At 35.7% G+C, this 27274-nt stretch overlaps 1 protein-coding gene across 13 annotated transcripts in view; it reads left to right on the top strand.

Moving 5' to 3' along the window:
* The window catches only part of LOC6502768 (transcription factor SOX-6), a 437528-nt gene that overhangs the window by 334621 nt on the left and 75633 nt on the right, over positions 1 to 27274 (top strand). For 5 of the 13 annotated variants that reach the window (XM_044717619.1, XM_044717618.1, XM_044717622.1 and 2 more), the window contains one exon: positions 23920 to 23986. The exons of 6 other annotated variants lie outside the window; for them this stretch is intronic. In XM_044717619.1, the coding sequence (XP_044573554.1) occupies positions 23920 to 23986 (67 nt within the window). Of the gene's footprint in view, positions 1 to 14714; positions 15081 to 23919; positions 23987 to 27274 lie in introns of those variants that run through there. 2 more of the 13 variants (XM_001966844.4, XM_032452172.2) reach the window with 2 other exon arrangements.

Here is a 27274-nt window from a genome sequence, read left to right as displayed (position 1 = left end):
GATTGCAGCAATGATTACAGCTTGCATCCTAGCGTTTGCATTGGGCAAATGGACGTTGTTTGCGAGTATTGTGGTGCATTAAAGTTTTCCGGAGAAACGCCTGGATTATGCTGCGTTAATGGTAAAGTGAAATTGCCAGTGTTGACTCCGCCACAAGAGCCATTGTATTCATTGCTTTGCGGCGAAACACAAGAATCACGCCACTTTCTTGCAAATACTCGAAAATACAATAGTTGTTTCCAAATGACGTCATTTGGGGCAGACATTATCGAAGAAGGAGGTTTTAATCCGACATTTAAGGTATTTATTTTTGTACTTACATAGAATGTAGTTAAAGAATCTGGTTTTTATTTTGTAGATACAAGGACGTATTTCCAAATATTATTTCTAACTACAAAAATAATGAATGGTTGAGTGAGCGAGCAATTTTAGCGGCTAAGAATAAAGATGTAGATGACCTGAACTACATAATTCAAAATAAGATCATTGGAACAATGCATTCATTCAAATCTATTGACTGCGTCACAAATGAAGATGAAGCCACCAACTATCCAATTGAATTTTTAAACTCTTTGGACGTGCCTGGCTTACCACCGCACAATTTACGCCTAAAGGTTGGCTCCGTAGTAATCATGCTTCGAAACATAAACCAACCAAAACTGTGCAACGGTACGCGTTTGGTGGTTAGTAAATTGATGAACAATGTAATTTACGCTACGATAATGATAGGAAAATTCAAAGGTGAGGAAGTTCTCATTCCGAGGATCCCGATGATCCCAACCGATATGCCGTTTGAATTTAAAAGACTTCAATTTCCGATACGTCTTGCATTTGCCATGACAATCAACAAATCACAAGGCCAATCCTTAAAAGTTTGTGGTTTAAATCTAGAACATTCATGTTTTTCCCATGGTCAATTATACGTGGCATGTTCACGGGTCGGAAGACCATCTGCGTTGTTTGTTTTTGCGCCTGATAATAAAACAAAAAATGTCGTGTATCACAAGGTGCTTAAGTGAAGAGCAACCTATGTACTAAAATACAGAAATAATAATGAATGATTAAGGAGGAGAAACAAAGAATATTGTATACCCACAAGTATTACAGAATTTAATTAATTTGAAAATTATTCTTTTTTGTTTGACTTATTTTTTATGCGTGCAACAACAATATGCCACAGCGAAACGTGGCAGGGTACTGCTAGTAGTCCTATAAGTGGAGCTATCAATTTTATGCAGCCACCTGTGAAGCTTGGTGTTACGTACACATACATACTTGTGTATGTGTATGTTTGTGTATACCAACCAAGCAGTACTGAAATTCCTGGCCCCGCCCAGCAGTACTGAAATTCCTGGCCCCGACTTTTCCGGCCCGAATGTCAAATTTCGATCGAAAAACAAAAACAATTCAATAAGGTTTGCTCTTCGAACGTCAAAACAAAGTAGGCGAACTAATTCTGCCGGCCCTCTGCTGCTGCTAGAGTTCGAAATTATGCATATTCGATATTAGTTATTAATCACTAATATTTTCTAGTCATTCTAAACATTTTGCCCGGAAAACTTTCACCCCATGGTTCAATGATTAAGGTATCTGCCTGTTAATCGTAAGGTCGTGGGTTCGATTCCAAGCGGAAAAGTTTTTATTATGAGTTGATTTTTGTTTACTTTCATTTTATTTTAATATCGCAGTCTCAAAATAAACTGTTATATTCAATACTTTTTTTTAAACGGGGATTCTTAATAATTAAGATTGTTTTAAACATGCAAATTTGTAGAGCTATATTATAGTCAGTCACAAATTACGCGCGATTCCTTGATAGCTTAGAGGCGTGCATGTCGGTCTAGTATACAAAAGCACTAAGGTTCGAATCCCAGGGTGAGTAGTTATTAAATATAGTTTTCAATATTAATAATGTAATGTTACTTAACATATTAATTTAGTTTACAACATATATTAACAGCAATTTTTAAGGAATACATAAAAAATATTGATTATCAGATTAGAAGAATGTAAGGGGAAATTTTTTTCTTTAATTTTGGGTCATGAATGCGACCCGATTTAGCCACGATTTTCACCGCGGAATCATGCTTTCTTTTCGGGCCCGATTCCGCTCTGAAATTCAGGTCTGAATCAGGGGCGATTTCGAGACAATTTTCACGCCGGAATCCGGATTCGAAATCCGGGCGGATTCAGGGCTGATTCATGCCTGAAATCGAATTCCGGGCCGAGAGGACATTTTCAAAAATTTCAGTACAAAATTCCGGGCCGCTTGTTCTAGCTTTCCGGTTGGATTCCGGGGTGATCCGGGCGGATCCAGGGTGAATCCAGGGTGATTCCGGGGCGATTGGTACTGCTGGGCGACTTTTCAGGCCCGAATGTCAAATTTCGATCGAAAAACAAAAACAATTCAATAAGGTTTGCTCTTCGAACGTCAAAACAAAGTAGGCGAACTAATTCTGCCGGCCCTCTGCTGCTGCTAGAGTTCGAAATTATGCATATTCGATATTAGTTATTAATCACTAATATTTTCTAGTCATTCTAAACATTTTGCCCGGAAAACTTTCACCCCATGGTTCAATGATTAAGGTATCTGCCTGTTAATCGTAAGGTCGTGGGTTCGATTCCAAGCGGAAAAGTCTTTATTATGAGTTGATTTTTGTTTACTTTCATTTTATTTTAATATCGCAGTCTCAAAATAAACTGTTATATTCAATATTTCTTTTTAAATGGGAATTCTTAATAATTGAGATTGTTTTAAACATGCAAATTTGTAGAGGTATATTATAGTCAGTCACAAATTACGCGCGATTCCTTGATAGCTTAGAGGCGTGCATGTCGGTCTAGTATACAAAAGCACTAAGGTTCGAATCCCAGGGTGAGTAGTTATTAAATATAGTTTTCAATATTAATAATGTAATGTTACTTGACATATTAATTTAGTTTACAACATTAATTAACAGCAATTTTTAAGGAATTCATAAAAAATAATGATTATCAAATTAGAAGATTTTAAGGGGAAATTATTTTCTTTAATTTTGGGTCATGAATACGACCTTATTTAGCCACGATTTTCAGAGCGGAATCATGCTTTCTTTTCGGGCCTGATTCCGCTCTGAAATTCAGGTCTGATTCAGACAGTGATTTCGAGACAATTTTCACGCCGGAATCCGGATTCGAAATCCGGGCGGATTCAGGGCTGATTCATGCCTGAAATCGTATTCCGGGCCGAGAGGACATTTTCAAAATTTTCAGTACAAAATTCCGGGCCGCTTGTTCTAGCTTTCCGGTTGGATTCCGGGGTGATCCGGGCGGATCCAGGGTGAATCCAGGGTGATTCCGGGGCGATTGGTACCCAGCAGTACTGAAATTCCTGGCCCCGACTTTTCCGGCCCGAATGTCAAATTTCGATTGAAAAACAAAAACAATTCAATAAGGTTTGCTCTTCTAATTTGATAATCATTATTTTTTATGAATTCCTTAAAAATTGCTGTTAATATATGTTTTAAACTAAATTAATATGTTAAGTAACATTACATTATTAATATTGAAAACTATATTTAATAACTACTCACCCTGGGATTCGAACCTTAGTGCTTTCGTATACTAGACCGACATGCACGCCTCTAAGCTATCAAGGAATCGCGCGTAATTTGTGACTGACTATAATATACCTCTACAAATTTGCATGTTTAAAACAATCTCAATTATTAAGAATCCCCGTTTAAAAAAAAATATTGAATATAACAGTTTATTTTGAGACTGCGATATTAAAATAAAATGAAAGTAAACAAAAATCAACTCATAATAAAGACTTTTCCGCTTGGAATCGAACCCACGACCTTACGATTAACAGGCAGATACCTTAATCATTGAACCATGGGGTGAAAGTTTTCCGGGCAAAATGTTTAGAATGACTAGAAAATATTAGTGATTAATAACTAATATCGAATATGCATAATTTCGAACTCTAGCAGCAGCAGAGGGCCGGCAGAATTAGTTCGCCTACTTTGTTTTGACGTTCGAAGAGCAAACCTTATTGAATTGTTTTTGTTTTTCGATCGAAATTTGACATTCGGGCCGGAAAAGTCGGGGCCAGGAATTTCAGTACTGCTGGGGACATACAGTATTTTTGAATGCTCGATTTTTTTGAGATAGAGCTATCCTGTTTGACAAATAAAAATCTTACCAATGCCTAATTTATAACTACCAAAGAAAATTTCGAAAAAATCTGAAATATTATTTAATATTAGTTTTAAAATATATAATCGTTATATTTAAACGTACCAAAAAGTTTTAGAAAAGTTATTAAGATTTAAGTTAAGTTAAGAAGAAATTTGGGGGAAATAAAAAGAAATTTAAAATTTCCATTTAATTGGATCTATCATTGGACCATTGGAGTTTTTTATTTCGTCTGATTAAATTTAATCACAAATCCTAATTCTCTTGAATACGAGTCGATTTGGGACTGAACTATCTCGATCGAAAATTCTAATCAACTTTAAAAACTATCGCTATCGAATTTAAACGTTACACAGATCGTTTTTTTTTTTTTGCACTTGGTATATGATCAAATACCAAGAAAAGAAAGTTAACTTCGGGCGGAGCCGAAGTTTATATACCCATGCAGTTAAGTATTATATATATATATCGGATCGTACATAGTTGCCGGATTCTTATGAAAATGTCATCATCAAATCAATTTTCTAAAAAAATGTTGGAAACAGTTACAAGCATCTTTACAAACAGCAAGGTTTTAATCAAAACAAGAAAGGAACGCTAACTTCGGGCGGAGCCGAAGTTGATATACCCTTGCAGTTCAGTCGCAGTCCGCTAGGTGGCGCCACGCATCTTATATTATTAGATATATAGCAGATCGTATATAGTCGGCCGATCCTTATGAAATTTAGCATATCGAATTATTTTGCCCAAACAGTGATCTGTACCAAGTCACATCTTTCTAACTTAAAAAACACCAAAGTTATGCCAATTTCGATCGTTCTATGACAGCTATAGGATATAGTCGGCCGATCCTTATGAAATTTTGTATATAAGATATTTTGGTCAAATATAACATGTGTGGAAAGTCCCAACCCTCTAACTTAAAAAACACCAAAGTTATGGCATTTCCGATCAATCAGTTATATGGCAGCTATAGGATATAGTCGACCGATCCCGGCCGTTCCGACTTATATACTACCTGCAAAGGAAAGAAGGGTGTGTGCAAAGTTTCAACTCGATAGCTCCAAAACTGAGAGACTAGTTTGCGTAGAAACCGACAGACAGACAGACAGACAGACGGACAGACGGACAGACGGACATGCTCATATCGACTCAGGAGGTGATCCTGATCAAGAATATATATACTTTATAGGGTCGGAGATGTCTCCTTCACTGCGTTGCACACTTTTGACCAAAATTATAATACCCTCTGCAAGGGTATAATGATATTACCGTCTGCAACGGTAAAAAAATATAAAAACAAGAAAGGACGGCTATTATTATATATTATTATATGATTCCCGGTGCTCATATTTTCCAACAAAACTTTACATAACCTTTCAGGGTATAGAATTTCCAAAAAAAACAACTTCAAAACTCAACAAAAATTTGTAACTTGCGTTTCGATAATTAGTTTAAAAAATTCTGCAATTTGTTTTAAATTTACGTTCCTTTTTTTTTGGAAAAGGGAGGGGCGTGGCATTTATTTTAAATGAAATTAAACTGCTTGGGTATTATGTGAGTTCACAAAACTCGTATAGCTGAATATCGTATAGTTTCTGAAATCTAAGCGATGATATAACTATGATGCTGATCAAGAATATACATATAATCAATGGATTCGGAGATATTTCCTTTTCCTTGTTAAATTTGCACGAATTATACAGAGGTTCTAATATCAAAAATTTCAAGACATCACATAGCGTGCCAATATGACGAATATAATTCATCCATTCTGTAAAATTAAAACAGTTTACGTTGCAGAGTGTTAATGTTTACATGTAATTCTCTACCTATTTTTACGTGTATATGCATGTTTACACTTAACTTGCAAAAAAATTATTAGGCGCTGCAATATGAGGGAAAAGTTTACTTAAAGTCATTGTTACATCAGAAGCCAATTTGTGTGCACTAATTTACCCAAGGAGATAGAGAAAGTCCATAAAGCGATGACGCAGCGTGTCATCAGGGTAATTTGTACTTTTATTTTATTCTTCTAAGGATTTACATACCTCAAGTTATTGGAATATTAACGGCTTTGTTTCAGCTTTCGGTGACAGAAACGGTCGCTTGGGAATACGCATTCGACATCTATGCGGTATCTCAGCTGGTGGTAGCAGTTTTGTGGTTACAGGAATATTTTATATTTATCCATATTGACAGACGGCGTTTGAATAGTGCCAATGAATAAGAGCTTGAAAAATTGCATCGTCAATGTAATCTTACCGAATCTGTATTTTTTTCTGATAATGCAAATAGCTTGAAATCTTAGGGTGGGTTATTACACTAAAAGTGTATGTTTGGATGTACACATAAGTATACTTGCTGCTTACCAGCGAGCACACACAGTAATAAAAAATTTCCCATTCCAAAAATGCAAAAATTTTAGAATTTTTGTTTTTAAAGTATGAGCATACATAGTTGAACTTTTATCTTTTTTTGCATCACAAAATAAAACTTGGTAAATTGGCCGACTTACAGGTAATATTACACAAAACAAGAATATAATATAATATAATATATATTATATAATAATTCTGAGAGAGTATCTATGCATTTTTTTGTTAAAAAAAAATAATTATTTATCCCGTGACGCGCAGTCGGCCGGAGTCGCTTCAAAAAATTTTTATCTTGCGGTGTGTAAAGTTTGGCCTTACAGTGTTATCGGAAATAAAACAAGAAAGGAAAGCTAAATTCGGGCGGAGCCGAAGTTTATATACCCTTGCAGTTGAGTCGCAGTGTGCTAGGTGGCGCCACGCATCTTATATTATTAGATATATAGCGGATCGTATATAGTTGGCCGACCTTATGAAATTCGGCATATCGAATTATTATTCCCAAAGAGGAATCTATTGAAACGCCTATCCTTCTAACTTGAAAAATAACGAAGTTATAGCATTTCCGATCAATCAGTTATATGGCAGCTATAGGATATATTCAACCGATCCCAGCCGTTCCGACTTATATACTGCCTGCAAAGGAAAGAAGGGTGTGTGCAAAGTTTCAAGTTGAAACTTTCAACTCGATAGCTCTAAAACTGAGAGACTAGTTTGCGTAGAAACCGACAGACAGACGGACATGCTCATATCGACTCAGGAGGTGATCCTGATAAAGAATATATATACTTTATAGGGTCAGCGATATCTCCTTCACTGCGTTGCACACTTTTGACCAAAATTATAATACCCTCTGCAAGGGTATAAAAATCAGACCATTATTGCCCGAAAAAATGGTAAAATAAAAAATTTTTTTTAAATAAATGCGATTGTTCATAAAAGCAATTGAAAGTATATGGATGGAAAGTAACTAGAAAATCGGTATCTCAGCGAGTTTAAGTCCGATCGACATGAAACTTTTACAGGATGCTCCTGAGATAATGTTCTATTATATAAACAATTTTTGAAAATAATTTTTTTTTAAGTCTCAAACCATCCTGCCCCTTAAAAAAACATCAAATTTATGGCATTTCCGATCAATCAGTTATATGACAGCTATATACTATGTGTGTGAAGGATGTGTACAAAGTTTCAACTTGATAGTTTTAAATCTGAGAGACTAGTTTGCGAAGAAACATACAGACGGACATGCTCATATCGACTCAGGAGGTGATCCTGCTCAAAAATATATATACTTTATGCGGTCGGAGCTGTGTCCTTCACTGCTTTGCACACTTTTGACCAAAATTATAATGCCCTCTCGGGAAACCGATAAACGTTTTACAGGTCCCTAGCGAAAAAACTTTTAAATTTGAATTTTTCATCCTGTTTGACAGAGTGAGTGATAGACTTGCAAGTGATTTTAAAACGCCCCCCACCGCCCCAAAACAATTGGAGGAGAACTTAGACTCAATAAATTTATATTTACAATCAGCATCTCCAGATATTTATAACCAGCATCACCTCCTGAGTCGATATAAGCATGACCGTCTATCCATTGGTTCGTCTGTATGTAAAAAATGTGTTGGTCAAATGTGTGCAACGCAGTGAACCCTTCATTCGAAATACCAATATCCACAGTATCTTAAAACTTTATATAAGCTGCCTACACAATATGCTTCACTACGTGCTGCTCCGGAGCATACGGACACACACATATTCATTTAAATGCGCAGGTGTCTAAATAGAATGAAGTGAAAAGAATTTGTGTGATAAAATATCTAGAAGGTACCGTAGAAAACAGTGACATCCTTTCCACAACATGCAGTATGAATTCGACACACTCGTCGATGGGATAAGTATTTGCAGTTGGGGATTACAAAATTGTTTGGCCGCAAACAAAACATTTTTTCTAACAATCACCGTTTCGAAAAACTCCACATCTCCACGCCTTTTATTTTATTGAATAAACCACACAGTACTCAGCCGGTGGTGGTGGACTCTGAGAGTGTACTTCAAAAACTCCATTGTGTCGAATTTGTTTCGCGGTGTTAATGAGGTCTTGGATATATGCACATTTTTAATTTTATGGGAAATATAATAAAAAGTGTTAGAGCTCAAAACCTGCCTCAAGCTTTGCTGCTTTAAATTAAATGGATTTATCAAATATCCATTTAACAAGGGGATTATATCAAAATATAAGCTATTACTATTCATGCAGCTGCTGGCATTTCTAAAAGATTTTTATCATCAACATAATCAGGAACTTAATCAATTAATGCATTCTATGATCACAGATATTTATATAAACATGAATTTTAGAATGATTATTTTGAGACTCAATGAGTATTACATAATACTTAAAAAAAAAAAAACAAGAGATGAAACAAATAAAAGTAAACAAGTGATATACAAATTAATAATGAAAATAAACAAATAAATAACTAAGTTTGACCAAGACGGGTGGCTTCAAGTAAGGGAAGGGAAGTTTAAGCAGTACAACAGTGGCTGTCAGTGTAAACGAAAAAGCAAATAAGCAAAAACAACATACGCCCAAAAACCAACAATACAACTTAGCCAACATATTCACAGCGACACGAGGCAAAAGGAAACGGAGCGCAAACAAAATAAAATAAAGGAATAAAACAATCAGGAAATTGTCCTTTGATCTTCTTCCTTCTTGCTATAAGCATACATACCCCCACTGCATAGGACTGGCTTACCTCTGCTTTTGATGATATAACCAAATAAATAAATAAAACCAAAAAATTTGTTCTGTCTTTTGATTTTGGTTATCAAATATATGGAATAAAATTCATTTGAAACAAGTAAGATAGAAGCAGATAATGGACAATTTACCTTCTTCTTACCTATTATAATTAAATTAAATACCTAAAACAATAATTTGGTTATAGCCGAGGATATTTTTTCTATAAAGCTTCAGATAAGTGACTTTAAAAGTTTATGAGCGCTGCGAATAGGACAAAAAATATCTGGATTATTATACCCTTGCAGAGGGTATTATAATTTTGGTCAAAAGTGTGCAACGCAGTGAAGGTGAAATCTCCGACCCTATTGAGTATATATATTCTTGATCAGGATCACCTCCTGAGTCGATATAAGCATGTCTGTCTGTCCGTATCCGACGATACGTAATTTTGGTCAAAAGTGTGCAACGCAGTGAGGAGACATTTCCGACCCTATAAAGTGTATATATATTCTTTATCAGGATCACCTCCTGAGTCGATATGAGCAAATATCTTATGTAAATTTCATAAGGATCGGCCGACTATATCCTATAGCTGCCATAGAACGATCGGAATTAGCATAGCTTTGGTGTATTTTAAGTTAGAAAGGTGGGACTTGGTACAGATTCCATTTTGGGCAAAGGGCGTTTTGGGCATTTTGGGCGATTAGCCAAATTTCACAAAGATCGGCCGACTATATCCTATAAATGCCATATAACTGAACGATCGAAAATGGCACAACCTTGCTGTTTTTATAAATTCTTGGGGCTGTTTCCAACATTTGTATTAGAAAATTGATTTGATAAGAAAGGGCTTATGGTCTAGCAGTTCCCCCAACCTGAGGCTTTGGTGTATCTTTCTATCCCTTTAGGATCTATTTCTGACATCATTGAGATGTTATTAAGAAACTTTTTATTTTGGTGCTGATGAAGACTAAAGGGCTAGGCAGTGGCATAGAAGATGCTCGATAGTTTCTTCCTCTTCTTAGTCCCAGCAGCTGCGGCAGTAGTCGTTGTGGGGTGAATTCATTCTCTTAGCATTTGTCCCACTAGCCGGGTTCTATCCATCCTAAGTAGTTGTGATGTTATTTTTGAGACATTTTGGGCCAGAGTTGTCGGTCTAGCCGACAGTTGGGGACAGTTGACTGAACTGGATTTCTTTCTTGTTGGCTTCCCTAAGTTGGATCTTTTATGAGGCTATTGGTACACCCGTACCCTCCAGTACCTTCCCTGGAGCGGTGTGGTGGCGCCTATGCGCGCCAATTCAGTAAATGTGCACTATTTTTGATTTTTTTTTTGAACTTGTGAACATAAAATAAATACTTTCTAAGAACAATCGGAAAATCGGCTTTTGTCAATTCATAGAATCAACTGGTATCATTACCATTTTCATATCGGGATATTGAATGGTGATGTCTTTTCTAATGATATTTATAATAAAGATTAGTCTTTCGAACATCAAAAATCACCGGATTATAAGATTTTAAATGATTGACTTTTTTTGAAAACTATGTTTGTATGTATGTATGTACATATGTACTTAAATAAGCGTATCGTGCATTCTTCAGAAAAAGTTTAAAAATAAAAAAGAAAGGAAAGCTAAATTCAGGCGAAGCCGAAGCTTATGTACCCTTGCAGTTGAGAAGCAGCATATATTATATATATACTAGATGGAGAGAAAAGTAACCTCCTTGGGAATGAAAAAATTTATTTCTCAAATATTTTTTTATTTTAATCAATGTAGTCTCTTAGCTCGATACACTTATTCCAGCGATTTTTCAACTTCTTGATCCCATCCGAAAAGTAATTTTTCGGAAGGTCTGCAAATTACTCTTCCGCGGCGTCGATGACTTCCTTGCGTGAGCTGATTAATGAGCCATCTTTTCAGGTTCGGAAAGAGATAAATAGTCCGAGGGAGCCAAATCGGGTGATTAAGGTGGACGCCGAAGCAATTGGAGCCCTAAGTAACTTATTTTAACCATGGTTGCAACGCTCTTGTGCGCCGGTGCATTGTCTTGCAAAAACAAAATTTTTTGCTTCATGTGAAGCCGTTTTTCAGCGATTTTTTCCTTCAATTGCTCCAATAATGCACAGTAATACTCCCTGTTGATGGTTTTTCCTTTTTCGAGGTAGTCCACGAAAATTTATTAATCGACGCCAAAAGTCCGCCGGATTCTGTATTAGTAAGTCCAACCACTCAATTGAACTGCTCTCGCGTTTGAGTTTTTGGTCCAGAGTGAGCATGCGCGGCACCCAACGGCAGGATAACTTTTTCAGATGTAGAATCTCGCTCAAAATATGGCGAGTGCGCTCGGTACTGATCTTTGTGGGTGCTAGCTCGCGCACGTTCAATATGCGATCAGCCAATACCATTTCATGTCTTTTTTTGATATTGTCCTCTGTAACCGCTTCGGGAGGCCGGCCGCTGCGGACTTCATCGGTAGTGAAGTTGCGGCCACCACGAAACTCTCGAAACAAATATTTCACGGTGTAATCTGACGGAGCATTCGCACCATAATATTTATCCAATTTTCTTTTGTTTCCTTCGCCGTTTTTCCTCTCAAAAAATAATGTTTTATAAGAGAACGAAAATCGTTTTTGTCATTATTCAACATGATGCCAAACACGAATCAATTTTCGAATAACAAGAAAGGAAAGCTAAGTTCGGGCGGAGCCGAAGTTTATACATATACCCTTGCAGTTGAGTCGCAGTCCGCTAGGTGGCGGCACACATCTTATATTATTAGATATATAGCAGATCGTATATAGTCAGCCGATCCTAATGAAATTTGGCATATTGAATTATATCGCCCAAAGAGGAATCCATTGAAACTCCCATCCTTCTAACTTAAAAACAACGAAGTTATGGAATTTCCGATCAATCAGTTATATGGCAGCTATAGGATATAGTCGACCATCCCGGCGTTCCGACTTATATACTGCCTGCAAAGGAAAGAAGAATGTATGCAAAGTTTCAACTCGATAACTTTAAAACTGAGAGACTAGTTTGCGTAGAAACAGACAGACAGACGGACATGCTCATATCGACTCAGGAGGTGATCCTGATCAAGAATATATATACTTTATAGGGTCGGAGATGTCTCCTTCACTGCGTTGCACACTTTTGACCAAAATTATAATACCCTCTGCAAGGGTAAAAAGATGGGACTTGGTACAGATTCTATTATAGACAAAATAATCTGATTTGCCAAATTTCATAAGGATCGGCCGACTATATCCTGCAGCTGCCATATAACTGAACGATCGGAAATGGCACAACTGCAAGGCTCCGCCCGAAGTTAGCTTTCCTTTCTTATTTTCTTATTGAAATCGGTAGATTATACCATGTTTTAATTTTGGATTTAAGGGAAAACTCGAAAATTTTTGAAGGGGAAACTCGAAAAAATATTATTGAATTTTTTATAGATGGTTGAACAATATTTCAATTAAAAATGAGTTTTTAATCTCATATTTTCAAAAATTTATGGGTATCTACAATTTTTGTAAAGGTTTGCTAAACCAGCTGAACCAGCAATCGATAAGTTTTGAACATAGAAACAGTTGTAGATAGCCAAGATTTTTTGAAAATATGAGCGACCTCCCTTTTTATATCTGCCATAAATTTTCGATCGCCGCGAGACTGGGCGGGCCATTCTAGTACTTTAATATTATTTATTTAAACTTGTGTGATTCTTGCTGGAAGACTCAAAGCAATGGCATTTCTTCACTAGCATTAGGTAGCATTATTTCTTGCCTTATTTTGACATATCCAGGACCATCCATAGTTTTTTGTATCTAATATATTGGCCCTATGCCATAATGCGAAAAGCACGCCCATATCAATATATTTGTACCACTATGTTTAATACAGTATTTGGCATTAAAATCGGTATTAGGTGGTCTTCTTACATATTTTCGAGATACCTTTCCATCATAAAGGACTATTTTTGCAGATTTATATGTCACACTCCTATTATTTTGATATAGGTAAAAAGAAGCTTGCTTATGAAATGGGGTAATTTTTAGGAAACGAAGATAGTAGGATGAAAAAATATTCGTACCCCAGAATTTGTACTCATAAACAAAGTAAATTGTAAAAAACAAACGCATAACATTGCTACAGAGAGGACAAGTGTACATACATACATATATGTATGTAAAAGCACTCCTATTATTTTAAGAACAGCTGTAGGTTAATTCTACAAATTTGATAGAGATCAGGCGTGGGATCTTTTCGATTTGTCCGAGAACTGATTACAAAATGTGTACATGTATGTATATATTTATGTATGTATGTTCATATAAGTTATACGAAATTGTTCATATTTACATATATAATGCCTATTGTTTTTATAAGCGTTTTCTAATGTTTTATGCAAACATTTTGCGCGACATTTACATATTTTACCTAGGATTTTGGTACATACACACATTTATTCATTCCTGTATGCGTTTAAGCCGACGCACATAAGCGAAAATGTTGTTAAAAAATCGGCACTGATATATTTATATACATACATATGTATGTATATATTTAATGTACATATGTATGTATATATATATATTTAATATACATATGTATATAAACTTGGATACCTATTTATGTACATATATCGCCTATGCTCTCGTCACTTTTTCTTCTACACGATGGCTGTTTTTCATCATTCGTCGACGAACCAAAACGCCATGCGCCAACTACAATATAAAATAATTGACAAGACAATTGGCCGAAGCAAGCGGAACAGTAACGCAACCACCAATACAATGAAGTGAATGTTCATTTGGGGGAGGAGCTTGCCGATTGTGTACGACTCCCACATCAAGTACGTTCATACTATGAACTTCATTCACATTTATGTAAGGTATTGTTCTTGACAATAGGCGTTTCTTTCAACTTTCCTTCTAGCTATTGAATTTTGAGTCAAGAAGAAACAACAAGATTTTTGTTACTCTCAGTATGAGCATCACAGCCACCATCAAATGCTAGATAGGGACAGATATATAAAAACGCTGATGCACAAATGGTGACATGAATTGGGGGTTGAGTGAGAAAGTGATATAAGGTAAGAGAAGAGAGAGTAATTGTAATACAAAGAGAGAGAGGGAGAGCGAGCGTGTATTCTTGTTCACAACAATTGAATCCCCGCCCATAAACATACAGGGAAATTCCCAGCCAACCACTCCTAAACATTGTTTTTATATTCTTTTAAATATGGGGAGTAGCTTATGGGAAAACTGCGCGTTGTTCAAATGAGAAAGTCGTTTCAGTAAAAAGAGCCGAAGAGAAGCTAAAAAGAGAACAAATGTGAGGGCACTTTTCCTAACACTTCAGCTCTTAAATAATCTCGGACGAATTATTGTTAAATTCTGGAATCTCCAGTTGGCGACAGCTCCAGCAGTCAGTATTTCGTGGAATTTCGTGATGACTCGACGGGAAAAACATATAGGGCGGAAAGGTGTAGGTTACCGAATGAAATCGCAAGTTATATGAACAGTGGCCATTTGGCTAAAGTGGTCGTTCGAGAAAACAAAAATTTTTCTTCAAGAAATCAGAATACATACATATGTACATAGATGCCAACAGTCGCATTCATACTTATATATATACATACATACATACATACGTTGTACATATCAGGGTACAATTTCGGTCCACTTATCTTTGTAATAGTAACGATTTTATTAAACACTCTAGTCTTATGCAAATTAATGTAATGGCACAACTATTGACGATGCGCGAGGTGAGCCACATGATAAAAACTCATTAAAAAGTTGTTGAGTGGAATATTGTTCAAAAATCTATAAACATGTACATATGTATGTACATACATACATACATACATAAAAATTTATTTGTGAATATTAAAATTAGCTTGATGTGTAGATCATTTGTAGGTTTAAATGTTTAAATGATATTTCCAAAATCTATGTATGTATCTAAATAAATACATCCATATGTACATGCATAAAATACATTTAATTATTAGGAAAAAATTGTTGAAGTCCATTTCTCTTTTAACTGATAATCTTTATTATTTAAAAACATATTTCAATACAATTGATTTTAGAAACTACATACTGTATGTACACTATATTGCGCACTATACATATATTCTTGATCAGGATCGCCTCTTGAGCCAATATCGCCTCTTGAGCCAATATCGCCTCTTGAGCCAATATAAGCATGTCCGTCCGCGACGAACCAGCATGCCAAGTCAAAAATATCTTATATCAATTTTGATGACGAAAAAATAACTATGTATGTATATGTACGTGTTCCAAATTGCACATGAAAAATATTCTTACCCGACACGTGCCAGATTTTTTGTTTGTTTTGATATTTCTTGCACGTGCCGAATAAGAATATTATTTAAAATTTTTTATACATATATGGGTAATCCTCCAAAGGTCAACCACGACAAAAAAAAATCAAAGTAAATAAAAGAATGTTTTTTTTTACACATTTTTATAGGGAACCTATTAAATATAAATAATTTAATAATAATTAACATTTACTTATAACACATTTCGAAATAATTTAATCAAAAGTCCTAAATATGCGAAAGTTTAGTTTAGTAACTTAAAAAACACCAAAGTTATGCCAATTTCGATCGTTGTATAACAGCTATAGGATATAGTCGGCCGACTGTATATGAAATTTTGTACGTAAGACATTTTGGTCAAATATAACATGTGTGGGAAGTCCCAACCCTCTAACTTAAAAAACACCAAAGTTATGGCATTTCCGATCAATCATTTATATGGCAGCTATAGGATATAATCGACCGATCCCGGCCGTTCCGACTTACATATATACTACCAGCAAAAAAATGATGTGGGCAAAGTTTCAACTCGTTAGCTCTAAAACTGAGAGATTAGTTTGCGTAGAAACCTACAGACAGACGGACAGACGGACATGCTCATATCGACTCAGGAGGTGATCCTGATCAAGAATATATATACTTTATAGGGTCGGAGATGTCTCCTTCACTGCGTTGCACACTTTTGACCAAAATTTTAATACCCTCTGCAAGGGTATAATATAATGGAAGGAAATGTCGCGTGCGACAGTGAATAAAATTAAAGATCAAAGATAAACTAAGATCAAATAATAAATAACGTTTTGAAATTGATTGCAGGCAAATTTTCCATCAGGTTTTGCTAAAATCAGCGTATGAAATGGTTTTTAAACAAGAAAGGAAAGCTAACTTCGGGCGGAGCCGAAGTTTATATACCCTTGCAGTTCAGTCGCAGTCCGATAGGTGGCGCCACGCATCTATATTATTAGATATACAGCGGATCGTATATAGTCGGCCGATCCTTATGAAATTTGGCATATCGAATTATTTTGACCAAAGAAGCATACATTGAAAATCCCATCCTTCTAACTTGAAAAACAACGAAGTTATGCCATTTCCGATCAATCAGTATATGGCAGCTATAGGATATAGTCGACCGATCTTTATGAAATTTGGCAGATCGTATAAGTTGGACCAAATAAGAATCCATAGAAAGTCCCAACCTTCTAACTTGAAAAACAACGAAGTTATGCCATTTCCGATCAATCAGTTATATGGCAGCTATAGGATATAGTCGACCGATCCCGGCCGTTCCGACTTATGTACTACCTGCAAAGGAAAGAAGGGTGTGTGCAAAGTTTCAACTCGATAGCTTTAAAACTGAGAGACTAGTTTGCGTAGAAACAGACAGACAGACGGACAGACAGACAGACGGACAGACAGACAGACAGACAGACGGACAGACGGACAGACGGACATGCTTATATCGACTCAGGAGGTGATCCTGATCAAGAATATATATACTTTATAGGGTCGGAGATGTCTCCTTCACTGCGTTGCACACTTTTGACCAAAATTATAATACCCTCTGCAAGGGTATAAAAAGTAACTTCTGTTTTGTGTCGCGTGCGACAGCCCTAGTTTTTTTTGAATATTCTAAAAACAAAAAGTCTTCCAAAATTAATATTTGCACCAATTATACAACTTAATAAGACCAATTAGATTCACTTTTGTAAAAATAAAAAACAATCTTGGCATATTGTTTTTTTCCAGTTGGAAAGCGAACGAATGTCGCGTTCGACATTAGAGAATTACCCATATCATTTTTTTATATACGTATAGATCCGAATTTATTTAAAAAGGGACCCATATATAGAAGATTAAAGTAACCCTCCTCTGGACACCAGATTGGCCCAGTGAGCAATACTTTAAATGTAAGCATTATCACCAAAATTCATTTTTAAAAGGAAGTGGAAAAATTAAAAACCTTTTCAAAGATGTAAAGTATATTAGCTTCAGTGGTTCTGAAGTAATATGTTTTTTTTAATTTACTAAGATATTGAATTTTGGAACGTTAGTTTAAAAATTTTAATACAAAAATGCACATAAAAATTTAAAATTTGTACGCAGTTGTGGGAAATCAAATTATTCAAACAAATAAATAGATAAAAGGTCAATTCTTATGTAAGTTTCACTATATAATCAATTTAAAAAAAAAAATTGTTATTCCCAAACTTCTATCTTCAAAAAATACCAAATTTGTTGCATTTTCGATCGTTTACTTTTGTACATGGCAGGTTGATACATATGTAGTCGACTAAAGTTTTAATTCGATAGCTTTAAAACTAAGACTAGTTCGGGCAGAAGCAAATAGGCGGACCGACAGACAGACTGAGGACGAACATGCTTACATATGTATATATGTAACATATGTATATACATTAGGGCGGTTCGATTTGTAGGGGGTGAAAAAAATCGCTTAGGCACATATGATTTTTGGATTCTTGGGATCAAAATAAGAAACTTTGCTCAAGAGACCATACCTCTAAAATGAATTCTGATGTCCCTCGTTTTAACGTGAAGGAAAAATCCTGTTTTGACCCATTTAGAGTGCCCCAATCGAGTCCAAATGTATGAACGACCCCCACTAACTTTGGAGGGTCGACCCACCAATGCTTGTGGTACCCCCCTAGGATCCCACAGGAGGGATTCTCCCTTACAAAAATATCACAAAATCACAGCACCTAAAAGTATGCTATGAAAATGTAACTCAAAACCTGTTGCTCCGCCCACCGCCTCTCCTCCTTTTCGTCCCTTGGGGGCCCCAGGGGGGTACCACAGGGGGGTATGGGTGGGACGACCCTCCAAAGTTAGTGGGGGTCGTTTATACATTTGGACTCGATTGGGGCACTCTAAATGGGTCAAAACAGGATTTTTCCTTCACGTTAAAACGAGGGACATCAGAATTCATTTTAGAGGTATGGTCTCTTGAGCAAAGTTTCTTATTTTGATCCCTAGAATCCAAAAATCATATGTGCCTAAGCGATTTTTCAATCGACCCACCCTAATATACATGTACATATATAGTTTATAGGGTCCACTGCGTTGCACAATTTTGACCAATATTAAGTTATTTTTAAACTTTCAAAGTATAGATTCCCTAACAAATTTTTTTGTTGGCGTGTTAAAATTTTGGCACAAACTTTATATGCGTCGGTATCATTGGAGTCTAAGTATAAAATCTGATAGCTTTATTTTGCGCGGTTCCCACTGCATACGTACAGCCCACCTCCCGTCCAACCGACCGAGGGACGCTGCCGCGTGACGTACGGCTCGAATCGCAGGAATAGATCCGAGATAGTTAAGCGAAAAGTAGGAGAAAAATATCACGAGGAAGAGTGTTATACCCTGAGACATAATATCCTGAACTGATCGTGTTGGGCATATGTCGAACTACAATGGCTGAGGAGTAGAGGACGGTAGTTTCTAGTCCTTCTACTAGGAACGTTAAAATTTAAGCGTGTTATAAGCGTGTAAGTAAATGCTGGATGTCTATATTTCCATAAATAAGAGTATATAGAAACATGACACCCAGCATCGCTCTACGGTTTTTTAATGATGGTAAGTTGATTAGTAAAAGTCTACTACGATAAGAGGGGAGGAAAAGATTTGCATCCCAATTAAGTCCCCTAAGAGCAAAAGTAAGGAAGTTTTTTTGTACAGATTCAATGTGATCTTGGTGTACTCCATATTGAGGACTCAAGACACACGATCCATACTCAAGAATCGGACGGACCAGTGATGTATATAACGTTTTAGTTACGTACGGGTCATTAAATTATTTGACCTCCTTTTAATAAATCCTTTTAAACCTCCTTTTAAATAAGTCGGTAAATTTAAGTCTCAAATCTAATAGGACACCTCGATCGTTAACCTGAGTTAATCGTTCTAAGGCATAGAGAAAGTACATAGCCTGGTGAGGACTAGATCGGTAAAAAGACATGAGTTTACATTTCGATCCATTAAGCTTTAGGTTATTTGCTAAACACCAATTTTGAAGTTTATCCAAATCGGATTGAAGTCTAGACTGGGCGCTAGGGAATTTATACTGAAGGCATAGCTTAACGTCATCAGCGTACATAAGTATAAGTGCATTAGTTAAGGCAAGGGGCAAGTCGTTAATAAACAGTGTAAAAAGTAGGGGTCCAAGATGGCTTCCTTGGGGCGCCCCAGATGTGGCGCGGACTTAAGGTGAGGTAACATCTTTAAAGAAAACACGTTGGGTTCTCCCAGATAAGTAGCTCGAAATCCAGATAAGATCAGTTGGGAATCCCAAAAGACTGAGATTACTTATAAGAAGCGAATGGTTGTAAATGACGTCTGTTTGTAAGCCATTCCGGAAGCCATTCGTGATAAAAGATTTTAGCTCCAATAAGTTGGTAGTGGTGGAGCGGCGCTTCATGAAGCCATGCTGGCACGGAGTTATTATTGAACTACATAGGTGTTGCAAATGTGGAGTGATAAGTTTTTTAAAAAGCTTTGGAATTGCTGACAATTTAGAGATGCCTCTATAATTAGCCACGTCGGATTTTTTCCCTTTTTTATGCAGCGGAATAATGAAGGATTTCTTCCACATAAGGGGAAAGATCGAAGTTTCCAGCGATAGATTAAAGAGTTTAACGAGCGTTTTGTACAGAGCCTCGGCGCAGTTCTTCAGAACGTCGTTCTAACGTGGTTAATTTGCCCGAGTGACATGTCAAACATGCCCACAGGGAAGTCGTGGTGGGAGTTAAGCTGTAAAGACGGTGAATTTTCAACATAAGTTCTGGGATATTAAAGTCACCCAGAGCTTTCAGCTGGTCACCATCAGACAGACGATCGAAAACCAAACGTATCTCAAATAGTATCTGAAATCCGCTCGTAATAAATACTGCAAGCCAATATGGGAATCAGAAAAAATTAAAAATATATACAAAAAAAAGTTTCTCAGCCAAACTTACTATTTTATTTAATCAAATAAACATCAAGTTGAAAAGATATACTGTATATTTTCTAGTTTATAGCACACATATAGGCATTTTCAGAAATCCACTCAACCAGGGGCGAAAAAAAAAATATTGAATATCATCGAATTTTTCGACCGACTATATGATATAGCTATCATAAAACTATCGGAATTGGCATAACTTTAGTTTTTTTCAGTAAAAATTTGGGATTTGGCACAGATTCCATTTTGGGCAAAGTAATCCGATTTGTAAAATTTCATAAGAATCGGCCGACTATATCCTATAGCTGCCATATAACTGAACGATCGAAAATGGCACACTCTTGCAATTTTGTTAAAGATGCATGAGGCTGTTTCCAATATTTTTATTAGAAAATTGATTCGATGGTGAAATTCTCATAATTATGGGTATGTACATATATAATAATATATGGCTAATATTCGGCTCCGTCCGATGTTAGCTTTCCTTTATTTTTAAAGTATTCTTATAAGGGAATGTATTTTGTATTGACATTATTAACTTTAATAATGAAATAGTTTTAAATTACGTAAAATTTTAAATTTACATTAAATTTTTTTTAACGAAAATATTGCCCTGTGCATTGTAAAATGAAAAAAAAAAACGGTTTTTAGCTACTTTTAGCCCATTTAAAGGACATTTAATTATTTCGAATGGAACACATTTAATGTGCTTCCAGTCTTTATACCAAATTTTTTTAGGTAAGGTAAGGTATCTAATAAGAAAAGTAAAATTAAAAACAGAAATAAATTTAAACAGAAACAAATTTCAGTCAATTTCAATTCAGAAATTGCTTGTAAAATAAATAATAAAATAGTTATAATTGAAAATGATTATGGATATCGGAAACTGCATGATTTTATTGTGACATCTAAGTTTTTCCTTTAAGGTGGGATGCGCAGTTGGAGCGCCAAAAAATAGACATTTTTTCCTTTTCAAAGTTATGCCCCGTCGAAGTGAGGTCCGTCTGAAAAACACGGGTCGCGGTTTTTTCCGTCTGAAAAATCAAAAAATGAAACAAATTTACATTTATTGAAAGTTTATCTATGGATCGATGGATATTACTTACTACTTAATCGATGCTATCGATGCTAATCGATACTACTTAATCGATATTACTTACTACTTAATCGATCTACTTAATCGATGGATATTAAAAAAAAAAAATATTCGACAAAATTGCGACTTATCAAAGTTTAACAATCGTTTTTCGTTAAAAAAAGCGGTAGTTTTTCAGCTGTAAAAAAAAGTTTTGCATAAAAAAATCAATCCTTCGATTAAGTACTAGATTATTATGTATTAAAAAAGCATGCTAAATTTTTAAGACAATCGGGTCACTAAACGTGTTTAAAGACTCAATTCACTATTTCATAAACTGGACGCCCCTACCTTTAAACATGTGTATCTCAATGAATTTTCACCGGATGATTTCAAAATTTTGTGAACACATTTCTAAATATATGCACTTTAAGAAAGTGCAAAAAAAAAATCGATTTTTTAAAATTTACAAGTGCGCATGCCTCCTTAAATTACTCGCCACATTTCGTTATTTTTTTGAAAATTTCATGCTGAAGCCAAAAAAGACTTATATTTTTTGTACCTTTCGCGATGCTTTATTTTGTACCCATTGTTTCAAAATAAGAAGTCCTCAAAGCAAATCTAATGATCGTGAAAAAAATTTCGGAAAATATTTTTATACCCTTGCAGAGTATTATAATTTTGGTCAAAAGTGTGCAACGCAGTGAAGGAGACATCTCCGACCCTATAAAGAATATCACTGTGGACAAAAGTCGACGAGGTGACGAACTGCATGCCTTGGCGTGCGCGAGGAGACTGTATATATAGCCGAATAATTCATTTTGATTCACAAATTTTATTCAAGAAAATCGTTTTTTACAGTTTTTCATACCTTTATTATACCCGTATTATAATTTTGGTCAAAAGAAGGCATTTCAATGTTATTTGTTTTGGTAATATTCATTACTTTTTCGTGTAATTCATTTGATTTATTTACCCTTGCAGAGGGTCCGACATCTCCGACCCTATAAAATATATATATTCTTGATCAGGATCACCTCCTGAGTCGATATGAGCATGTGCATCTGTTTGTCTGTCTGTTTCTACGCAAACTAGTCTTTCAGTTTTACAGCTATCGCGTTGAAACTTTGCACCCATCCTTGTTTTGTTTATAACTGATCGGAAATGCCATAACTTTGGGGTTTTTTAAGATATAAAGATGGGACTTGATACAGATTATTTTGGACAAAATAATCTGATTTGCCGAATTTCGTAAGGATCCGCCGACTATACCCTATAGCTGCCATATAAATGAACGATCGGAAATGGAACAACCTTAACTGCAAGGGCAACCTAACTAGCTTCGCGCGAAGCCGAAGTTTCCTTTCTTGTTCCAAATGAAGGCAGTTTGTCTGTGTGCACTATTTTTTTCTTGGCAATCCTAAAAAAAAATTGGAAATGTTTGTTACTATCATATGAGCAACTATTTGGGACTTTCCACCCATGTTATATTTGGCCAAAATATCTTATGTACAAAATTTCATAAGGATCGGCCCAATATATCCTATAGCTGCCTTGCCATTTTTAAGGATGCTTGGGGCTGTTTCCAACATTTTTATTAGAAACTTATCATAAGGATCGGTCAGCTATATACGATCCGATATATATATAATAATATAAGCTGCTACTTAACTGCAAGGGTTTCTAAACTTCGGCTCCCCCCGAAGTTAGCTTTCCTCTCTTGTTTGTTATATTTTTTCCCACTTTATACCGCCACTCTGGAAATTCCCACAAATACACAAAAGCTTAAAAAAAATTGCCCATCAAATATACACATGTATGCACATATGTATGTGTACATAACGGAAAGTTTCACAGGTGGCAATTTGGTAGCTCCACTTATGGGACTATATCTTGAGTTAAAGGCTATCTTCACATGCAATCGTTAGAGCTAACTTTGCCACTCATTCTATTTTTTTTTACTATTTAGACGATTGGTCTAAAACAAACGAAATATATATTTCACCTTTTCAACGAAGTAAAGTACGTGTAGATGTCTTCATTGGTAAAGTTATGAATTTTTTAAATAATGATTTTTTTTTCGTAAACCTAAATTATTTAAAGGGGGCAGGATGGTTTTTTTCAATAATTTTTTTTAAGTCTCAAACTATCCTGCCCCCTTAAAGAATCGTAAAGAATTGTCTCATATTTTAGTAACAAATATCTCCAATTTTTTTCAGGATTATCAAGAAACAAATAGTGGAAACAGGCAACAAAGGGACAAACTTCCTTTATTTGGAAAGAGCTGTAAAAATCAAATTTCTTGAATAACTTCTGAAATAAATGTCGTTTTTCGATGGTTGATGGTTATCTAGGGACTGAAATGTCTCAGCCAGCTCCAATTTAGTGAATCACAGTTTTTTATACTTTCACCCTATTTTCTTATGACTTTTGGAAATGACAAACAAAAATTATCTAATTGAAATAATACTTTTTGATTCGTATATAATTCATTCAGATAGGACTCAAGAACACAATTTTTAATTTTTCGGCTATATGTATATAGTGTCTCGTAGCGAACACTAAGGCGCAAGCTCGTCACCTCGTGGACTGCTGTCCACAGTGATTTTTAAAATAATTATAATTTTCGAAGGTTATATATCCTTTTAGTTGATTTGGACATGTATACATACATAAATATGTAAGCATATTGTAAAAGCTGTATGGAGTTAATTTTTAATATCGGATTTAGCTTGCTGATCTTCATGAACATTTTATAAGATAAGATAATGAGAAGACACATTACGGATATACATTTTTAAAAAAAGTCGTACACTTTTATCTTAAAACAAGAAAGGAAAGCTAACTTCGGGCAGAGCCGAAGTTTATATGCCCTTGCAGTTAGCTAGCAGCTTATAATATTATATAATATATATCGGATCGTATAAAGTTAACCGATCCTTATCAGAATTTCACCATCAAATCAATGTTTTAAATAAAAATGTTCGAAACAGGCTCAAGCATCTTAACAAATAGCAAGGTTGTGCCATTTACGATCGTTCAGTTATATGGCAGCTATAAGCTATAGCCGTTCGATCCTTATGAAATTTGGCAGATCGGAATGAGTTGCCCAAAATGGAATCTGCACCAAGTTCCATCTTTCTAACTTAAAAAACACCAGCTATAGGTTATAGTCGGCCGATCCTTATGAAATTTTGCCGAAAAGATATTTTGGAAAAATATAACAGGTGTGCTAAGACCCAACCCCAACTCGAAAAACACCAAGGGTATGGCATTTCCGATCAATCAGTTATATGGCAGCTATAGGATATAGTCGAGCGGTTCCAGCCGTTCCGACTAATATACTGCCTGCAAATAAAAGAAAAGATGTGTGCCAAGTTCCTCACTCCTCTAAGAGAAGGATGAAGGATGCAAAATAAGGCTCTAAAACTGACTAGTATGCATAGAAACAGACAGACAGACGGACAGACGGACACGCTCATATCGACTCAGGAGGTGATCGTAATCAAGAATATAAATACTTTATAGGGTACGAGATGTCTCCTTCACTGTGTTGCACACTTTTGACCAAATTTATAATACCCCCTGCAAAATAAATATACCAAAGTTATCTTATTAACAATCAATAAGTTCTATGAGCTAGTGGATATAGTCGACCGATCATCGGAATTTTTTTCTTTTAAGTTTGTTGTTTGAACAAATGCTGAGACAACTATGCCAGCATACAAATAAAACAAGGAAAATAAAAAAATAAGAATAAAAAGCAAAACCCGAACTAACCCAAACTCGGAATATCGGATATTATTTATATCAAAAATATCACAAATCCTTATGAGGATCCTTATGAGAATTTCAATATCATTCAATTTCTACAAAAAAAAATTAAATTTTGAAAAAAGCAAAAAGCGTCTATCTTCAATAGCACCAAAGTGCGATTTCCGATCGTTCAGTTATATAGCAGAATGAATTTAGGCAGATCGTATATATTGGCAGATTTGTAGATAAAATATTTCCTAACAATTATATAGCTGTCATAGAATAGTCGCAATTGGCATAACTTTGTTGTTTTTTAAGCTAGATGATAGATAAACTTTCTACTACCATTTTGGACAACCAAAGCCGATATTCCAAATTTCATAAGGATCGGCCGACTGTATCCTACAGCTGTCATTTTGGGATTCGGATACCATTTTGGGAAACATAACCCGATCTGCAAAAATTCAAAACGATGGCCTGACTGTATCCTTTAGCTGTTATGTATCTGAAAAGTATTTTTCAAGATTCTAGGGGTTGTTTAAAAAATTTTTTATTTGAAAATTTATTCGATGGTGAAATCCTCATAAGGATCGGCCAACTATATACGATCCAATGTATAATTATAATAGTATAAGCTGCTACATAACTGCATGGGTATATCAACTTTGGCTCCGCTCGAAGTTAGCTTTTCTTTTTCTCATATTTATATAGGGAGTCCATTAAATTTATCTAATTTAAAAATATTTTATATTTATTTATAACGCATTTTGAAATATTTTCTCAGTGTGCCCGAAACCATGGGTGACTTTCCACCAGCGTGCCTATCCTTGCTCCGTTCCTCAAAGCTGTCGCTGCCTCTATAACCCACCGCGCTTTGCGGCGAGTGCATTGTTGGGATGCTATCGCCGGTTTTCTCGATGGGCCTGCGGCTCAGCGGTTGTCTGAGCCGAAGTGTCGAGCCCCCTCGAGCGGGGCTAGCTGAGGAGTCCTGTGCTGCTGCATGGTTCCGGTTCAGCTGAAGAACTAAAATTCCCTGCTCTCTTTTACCTCCTGCTTTGCAATAGCGGCGGTGATGTCTTCCGCAGTGGCCAAAGCGTTGACTCCGAGTACGCTTCGAACCGCAGCCATTTATTCCTGGGGGACCGATGGGACTTATAGCGCTGCTGCTCGGGTACCAGAGCCCCTTTTGTGGGTGAACCGCCATAGCGGAGGTAATGGCAACTGGTCTGTTCCAAGACTGTTTATTACCTTATTACCAGGCCAGCGTTTTTCAGAATCCTCCTAAACACGCCACACTACTTCGCCTCGCAGTAATGGTAGAATCAATGCTTTCATTGGCCCTTCTGCATTTGGTCGATCAGCTGGCACGTTTGTTTGGCTGCTAGATGTTGCCTTTTTAGCGTTTTTCCCACCAGATGAGTTTTTAGAATTGCGATTGCTAGAAAAATTGTAAAAATGCGGAAAGACGCAAATTTTGCTAAAAAAAAAACTGGAATTCAAATTGAATTAGCATTTTTTATGTTACAAAAAATATATTTTCATAAATTTGCAGTTTTTGAAGCTTTTATAGCACTAAAGCAATATCGTAATTTATCGATATTAATTATCAGAACTCTTTGCTTGTGGTTTAAGATCATTGATCAGTTTACAGTTTTGGCTAAACTTTCACAAATACCTGAGATTCTGTTGTAAACCAGAAATTTAAGACTTCTCCACCATTGCTTTAGATATAGGTATTACCCTTGTCGTCGTCCAATGGGGGTTTTTAGTCAGGTCAACTTTTTGAAATACAAAAAGAAATATAATTAATGTCTACTC

This window comes from Drosophila ananassae (assembly GCF_017639315.1).
Source record: "Drosophila ananassae strain 14024-0371.13 chromosome 4 unlocalized genomic scaffold, ASM1763931v2 tig00000054, whole genome shotgun sequence".
Classification (NCBI taxonomy): Eukaryota; Metazoa; Arthropoda; class Insecta; order Diptera; family Drosophilidae; genus Drosophila; species Drosophila ananassae.
The sequence above is the reverse complement of the archived record's forward strand: the minus strand, read 5'-3'. Positions and strand labels throughout refer to the sequence as shown.